The sequence below is a fragment of the Paramisgurnus dabryanus genome, chromosome 24 (genome assembly GCF_030506205.2).
Source record: "Paramisgurnus dabryanus chromosome 24, PD_genome_1.1, whole genome shotgun sequence".
Classification (NCBI taxonomy): Eukaryota; Metazoa; Chordata; class Actinopteri; order Cypriniformes; family Cobitidae; genus Paramisgurnus; species Paramisgurnus dabryanus.
The window spans coordinates 15,147,333-15,154,727 of NC_133360.1; the positions used below are offsets into that span (position 1 = coordinate 15,147,333).

At 36.9% G+C, this 7,395-nt stretch overlaps 1 protein-coding gene across 1 annotated transcript; it reads right to left on the reverse strand.

Annotated features, from left to right (window-relative positions):
- Positions 1–482: 482 nt before the first annotated feature.
- Positions 483–5,719, reverse strand: amh (anti-Mullerian hormone). The gene is made up of 7 exons (XM_065246568.2): positions 5,427–5,719; positions 4,874–5,173; positions 4,609–4,778; positions 4,269–4,383; positions 4,060–4,183; positions 2,973–3,418; positions 483–2,243 (listed from the first exon to the last, which is right to left on the reverse strand). The coding sequence occupies exons 1-7, from the start codon at positions 5,542–5,544 to the stop codon at positions 1,819–1,821; spliced, it is 1,698 nt and encodes a 565-aa protein (XP_065102640.1). The 5' UTR covers positions 5,545–5,719; the 3' UTR covers positions 483–1,818.
- Between the last annotated feature and the right edge of the window lie 1,676 nt (positions 5,720–7,395).

Sequence of the window (7,395 nt, forward strand, 5' to 3'; positions counted from 1 at the left end):
TCAATCTAATACCAAAAATTGTCAGATCAATGTGCAACGTATAAAACGAGTTACTGTAAAACATTTACATTCATTATAAGGGTCAATTACATGCATATTTTTGTGTCCGGAAACATTATGTAGGCGTACTATAAATAACTTGATATATTAATGACATGTGTCAATTTATTCTATAAAATTTATTTGGTTTAAATACATTTCAGTATTTTTTAATAATAAATACTATTCTTTGGTGTGGCATCTCAAATTTGTAAAAAGGCAGGCGGGCAACTGTCCGTACAAATGAGCATTTTAAGACAACTGTAAAAAATACTGTTTAAATTATTAAAATTCAAATAAGATACTTTGGAAGTGTTTTATGTTCACAACTTTTCCTATAAAAACATTTCACAAATATCAAAATCATCAGTGTTAAATGTACACTGCTGGTGTATATATACAGGTCTGGTGGTACTCATATAAACCCCAGTGGTGTACATTTAACACTGGTGATTTTGTCTAACAATTTGGATGTTCTCAAACGTCAAGGCAGTACAACTCAGCTCATTTTACTCACACCTACAAAGTGGCGATTTTAAAGGAGGGGTGCATGATCTCTGAAAGCCAATGTTGACATTTAAAACACCTAAACAAACACACATCCCACCCCAATAGAATTCAAACCCGCCCCACACATACGCAACCCAGGCAACGATGTGGGTTAGTAGACATGCCCCTTTGGTACTTGGCCCAACTTCCTTTTCCAAAGTGTTTTTCAAAAACCCAGCCTTTAACATGTATTTATAATTGTATATTTATATGTTTTTTTAAGCTAAAACTTAACATACGTACTTTGGGGACACCAAAGAGTTACATTTTCGTTAAAAAGTCTTGTTGAAATGTCTCTTTTAATGTAATGGGTAGGCTGGTACACTTTCTGTCTAGGGTGATACAACCAATGAAAACTAGAATAATGCTATTTTATCAAACACATTTTAATTGTATTTAAAAATTATATTTATGAATTTGATATTACAAGGGCTTATACCAGCATCCAGTTAGAAGTCTGTCAAATGTAAATTCATTGCAGAGGTCAGGTAGTGCAACAAGAAAGTCAAAAGGTGCAAGTTACTGTTATGGATCATCTAAGAAATAAAAAAAACATTAAGCTAAATAGTTTTAATAAGATAATAATTTTATGGACAAACACAACCGCTGTTTCATATTAACCTAGAAAATTTTGACACAACCATGTGTTGAAACATCCCAGCATAAGTTATTTAAACCCAATGTATAATTATTATAATTTAAAAATATATATATATATATTGTTCTTAAATTTATAGTAAAGTGTTTCACACTTTTAAACTATTTTCAGGATTGTAATATTAAATGCCACTTTTAATAATCAGTATGACACTGGGATTGCATGATTGGTTGTACCACCTGACATGTTTTTCAATGGGGATACCAAAAATATTGAAATCAAATTGACCCAATAATATAATTGACAAAGAGAAAATATGTTTTATATATACTTTATTCAAACACAGATTTTCAGAAGCTTAATGCAGATGCAAATACACGTTAAAAGCAAATCTAGCTGATTATTTCGTGATCTAAAAAAAGTAGGCTACTGTCTATGTTAATTTTCTTTAAAATGACCTCTTTACATTTCAAATGCAGATAGCTTATGTTGCATTTCTGCACAAATATCAGTGTTATATTTGCATCGGTTTTGGATTCAGTTATGCATTTACAGGCAAAAATAAACGCAGATTATGCAGATTTGTGAACTTTCATCCGTATGTTGCACTATATGAATACACATAAGGGCTGTCAGCGACACTCGCACCTGGTCGCCACCATATTGGTCTTGCAGGACAAATTGGTGCCTTGGCTCTCCAGCTGAATCACCCAGAGGTCATTATATTCCACCGGCACGCAACAAGGAGAGCGATCCACGGTATTGCCGTTCTGAATGTGGCTGATCAGGAGGATGACGTGGCTGTTGCTGCTCGTGCTTATAGGGAAAGTGCAGGTCCCTTCGCAGTTATTGATCTTGGCCGTGGTAGGTTGAATGAAGTATTTCCTCAAGGACACGATCAAGGACTGTATTCGACAATGTTTGGGGGCCGTCGAGCCGTCCTCATTCGCTCTGGTTGCCCTCTGGGCCCGTTCCACTTCCCAGATGCCGAGTACTGTCTGCAGCGCCTTCAGCAGCAGGACGGACCTGTACTGGGCTTCTTTATGCTCTGTAGTTACTAAAAAATAAAAGTAATTAGTAAAAAATAGAATAGAATAAAACCGGTATTAAACTTTATTATAGTTCATATAGAAGGAACTCGGAAGGGTTGAAGTATGGTCCACTATTTACGCACGCGAGTGTCGGCGTACAGTGCGCGCGACGCAATTTTCGTCATCAGAAGAGTGCAGCCGGATTTTTATTTTATGAAAAAAAAAATGTTAAGCGATTATAATTCTTACCTTTTGTTTTTGATTGGCATAAAAAAGTTAACGTTTGCTTTCAATGTAAGCTAACCTCTTATAATTCCCCTCTGGCTTTTATTTTATTCTTTTTTTTAAGTAATTATTATTTTTTCCTTTCCTTTTAGTTTTTGATTCATGTTTGATATTGTTACAAATAAGTACATGATACAATTTTGTAAGTCTTTAGAAATTGTTGAATAAAAAAGAAACTCCGCGTACATTGTATGCCTAGGCCAGGAGTACAGGAGAATGTAGTACGAATGCGCATGCGTCGAATGTCGGCGTCTACACGTACGAGTCAAATAAACTATACTTTGCAAGGCTGTGCGTTCAACCGCGCTCGTAAGTTCACATACACGTAAAAAAACAGACTATACTCCGGGCTTCAGGTTCATTAATCAAACTTAAAGAGCATTTTGTCCCAAAAAAGTCAATGAAAAAGCACATTGTGACTAGGGTTATTTAACTACAGTAGATCATATCGAAATAAATGCATTACTCACCTGCTTCACCATCCTTTCCCTCTGAAGGAAGAGCACTCATTTCACTTAATCTCTGCAGCCTGTCAATCATCTTCTGTCCCGCCTCCTCCTTTTTCACCTGAGCCATGGCTTCGTCCAATCTCAGTCTGAGCACAGAAAGCAAAGAAGGCTCCAGGTTCAGCTCCACGTGGTGTGTCTGCAGTATTTGCTTGTGCTTTGGGAAGAGAAATACGGTTGGAGTGGAGGAATTCATCAGGCCTGAAAGAAGAGACTGCGGGGACGACCCTCCAAGCGTCAAAGGTGGCAGGGAGTGAAGTGTTTCTAAGGAGACTCCGCTCTCCTCTTCCTGAGATTCCGGTGGCTCCTTTTGGGGAAGGACGTCCATCAAGAACTTCTGCAGCTCGCACAGGAAAATAAATGTTTTGGATGGGGGAAGAGAGCTGGAAGGTTGTTGATCCACAGGAATTCTGGGGATAAATAAAACATTGTTTAAACAATAGAAACCATCACAGAAATTCTATTGGATTTAATGGGAATTTAATTGGTTGTAATGGGAACTATAATGGTCTCTGTGGGTCTCTACTGCTATGTGATGGGTTCTATTGGTGGGGGCATTAAATTTGACTGGAATAAGGAATTTTGTAGTGGTTTAAATGGTAAAAGCTAATTGTATTTTAATGAAAACGATTCAAATTTCTGTGATGGTTTCTATAGTTTTTTCAGCAGGGTAGAAACGTAGCTAAATGGGAGTCAAACATTTATTTTTAATACAATTGTAATTTAATAAAAAAATTGCATTATGGGATACAGAGTTGTGCGTATCGTGCCGTTTAACATTTTGCCAAATGTACAATAAAAAAATGATTCATTCAATGTACTTAAATTTTTAAGGTAAGTTGTTCCTTTCCATTTATTTAAGCTATATTTTTAAAAAATGTAGCTTAAATAAATTGATTGCAACCACTTAACTTAAAAAATGTTAGTAAATCGAATGAATCATTCTGGATATTCCATGCATACAGAAAAATTGCATCGCTTTTCAGTCTATCTATATCACATCACAAGATTCAAGTCACCATTTTAAACCTCACGCAGGTGCATCACATACCCATGGTATTTTAAATGAGCTGTTCCTTCAGCAATGAAAAGCATCATTGGCCTCATTGTGGTGTTGCTTTCATCCACCGTCCTCATCAAGACTTTCTGTACCTCAGACAAACTTGGTTTCTTCCCTACAATGAAGATAAAACAGTTAAAATGGGCTTTAATGGGGACAAACCAGCTTTGAAAGCATCTATATAATGAGAAATATCTTACCATCAGCTTTCAATGGTTCAACTTTCAGTCTCAGTTTCAAGTGAGCATGCATATGAGACTCCCTCTGTCCTCCGGTAAGGACGAAAAAACGTGTGCTCTCCGAAATGCAAACCGTCTGAAAGAGAGAGAGAGAAAAAAATCCAAAGAAAATATAACATAAGCATTTGTGTAGTAATATATGCTTGGAGGAAACTCAACACTAAGACTTTAATGGTGAGAATAACAGTATAGATGACATCACAAAGTGACCTCTGTATCTGCATATAATTCACTTTATAGAAATACCAACATATATTATAAAAGTATAGTATTAAGTGCTAGAAATCATCATGATAGTAACCTGTGTAACTGGGTGAAGAAAATGACCGTCGAATTTAATAGTCAACCCATCTGCCTTGGATTCCACATTAAACAGGAGCATCATGGAAGCAGGGCTGGTGGGTCGGGTATACCTTGGGAATTTGAGGGTCAAAATGATCTCACCTTCCTTGTCACCCTCCCAGATATCTACTAAAATGTCCACAGTAGACAAATATTTACATCAACTAATGATATTTCATTCACATGAATTAATATCTAAATACTAAACTTAAAAGTATAGTTACCTTCTGTAGCCTGTGCACCCTTAAGGCCTTTTTGTTGTCTGTGTTCACTCTCGGTTAGATATTGGAAATTTGGTACTGCGTCATGTTGAGAACACAGTCCCAAACGCTTGAAATCCGGACTTCCCGCTTCACGGACATCATTCAGGGCTGACACGAAATCATCCACGGCATGATGGTAAGCTGGCTGGTCATCATTACATGCTATCTCTTCAGTAGTATGTGTTGAATGGGCAGGTGGTCCAATTGGCTTTACAATGACCCTTCCGGACACATCTCCGACTTCAGCCTCATCTCCTTTGCCTCCTGTTCATCAATCGAATAAATATTTAAGGGTATATGAACCATGCAAAATTACTTGCTTTAGGAGAAATCAAAATTTGAAGATAAAATTCACCAAAGGGTTCTCCATTTGGTACTTTGATGACCTACATATATAAAAACTCAAGCTACACTTTTTAAAGAAATACTTGGTTGTTTCAACTTACGGTTGGGTTGAGTACCTCTCAAAGTTTTATTAAGCTGCAATACAAATGCATAAACCTGTCTTTCAAACCATTTGACTGACCTGATGTGGCCTGAATGTCGCCCCGCTCCGTGTGTCCCACTGTGGCACCGTACGACCCAGTCGAACACAGCAACAGCATTAACCAAACTCTTGCTTGCATGAGCATCTTTCCACAATCACCGAGAAGTCCAGCACTTGTTTTGGGGCGGAACAGCAACGGCGATGAGTTTTATATACACACCTCCTGCTGACCAGATGGGACCCAACTTTTCAAGAAAGCTTGTCCTTGGCGTAACAGCGGGTATTCGGGGCATGCGGGTGCATGTGTGAATGTCGAGGGATAGTGAATGCCTTTGAGGCTTGATAAGGTGAGGAGTAGCTCACACAGACAACGAAACACTGTGTTGACCCCAGACAAACAGTCTGCAGTGTGTTTCCAATAACAGTAAATTGCAACAAAGTGCCATTCCTTTTTTAGATCATATCCCTCTTTGTTTTATTCCCACGGGGCGCAGTTATACTTTTCAGAATTTGTGTCCTTGGGTCTGTTGAGTGAGATTTTTGTTGTTCGTCTACATTGTTCGAAAATATGTACCCCACCATGGCAAGGTCCTTATATGTATCAAGCACAGATATGTATACATGTGTACCTCTGAGGTACTAATATGAACACTTTAGGTACAAAGCTGTAGTTTTTGAAATGGTAGTGACAGCTGGGCTACATATTTTGGCCATTTTTGCTCCGGTTTCACTGTTGTGTCTAGATAAAATCCCTGCAAGATTTTGCATTGCTGTGCCCACTTTTATGCCAACTCCAAATAAACACTGTACACTGTTGCACTTAAATGTTTTAAGTTTTTATTTCAACTTTCTTGACTAGTGAGGAGTTATAAAAATTAAGTTGAATTAGCTCAAGGTATTATAACTTTATTTTTATCATTTATAGCAACTCCTCACAAGTCAAAAAGTTGAAATTAATTGTAAATTCAAGTTAATTCAATTTAAATATCTAAGTGCAACAAGGATTTTTTTACAGTGTATGAATGCCTCATGTGAATCTTATTGGACTTTTACAGCCCAAAATATTTTTTAGTGCATTGTGAAGAACCTTTATGTGTGTATGCTTTCAATATAAATAGACTTACTAATACAATATTGTTAATATTTATAATAAAATCCTAATAATAATAAAATTGAGAAAACGCTTGACTGTTTTTCTGAGGTACACCATTGGTGTTGGTGAAATTCCTCTTTTTAGACACACAGCTGCTGTTTTTAAGACTTTCAAGGTCTCTCTCTAGCACTGGTGTGCTAGGTGTTTCATCGGTCCTGAGAGATAAGGCAAGGATCTATGGCCTAAAAGAATGGCTGAGAACTGCCACGAATGCTAGATTACCATATCTGGAATATTAAATGAAAAAAAAAAAATGCATTTCTTGAATATCTAAGATAAGAGGCACTAAATAAAGCTGTATATCAACATACATTTTTATGTCAACTTAACAAATTAAAGGGACACTCCACTTTTTTGAAAACAGCCTCATTTTCCAGCTGCCCTAGAGTTAAACAAATGATTTTTACAGTTTTGGAATCCATTCAGCTGATCTCTGGGTCTGGCGCTAGCACTTTTAGCATAGCTTAACAAAATCCATTGAATCTGATTAGACCATTAGCAACGCACTCAAAAATAAACAGAGTTTCAATATTTTTCCTATTTAAAACTTGACTCTTCTGTAGTTACATCGTGTACGATGACCAACAGAAAATTAAGTGTTGTGATTTTCTAGGCAGATATGGCTAAGAACTATATTCTCATTCTGGCGTAATAATCAAGGACTTTGCTGCCGTAACATGGCTGCAGGAGGCGCAACGATATTATGCAGTGCCCGAAAATAGTCCCCTGCTATTGAAAGTTACAAAGGGAACTATTTTCTTAAACATTTAAAGTTAAACATTAGCTTAACATACTAGGTTTCATTGATTTGCATAACCAAGTTGCCAAAGAATGCATTGAAAA

Coding starts and splice junctions, on each gene's coding strand:
- amh (XM_065246568.2), bottom strand. CDS start 5,544: ATGCTCATGCAAGCAAGAGTTTGGTTAATGCTGTTGCTGTGTTCGACT. Junction 4,184..4,268: donor TGAACCATTGAAAGCTGATG/GTAAGATATTTC, acceptor TCTTCATTGTAG/GGAAGAAACCAAGTTTGTCT. Junction 3,419..4,059: donor GCTCATTTAAAATACCATGG/GTATGTGATGCA, acceptor ATTTATCCCCAG/AATTCCTGTGGATCAACAAC.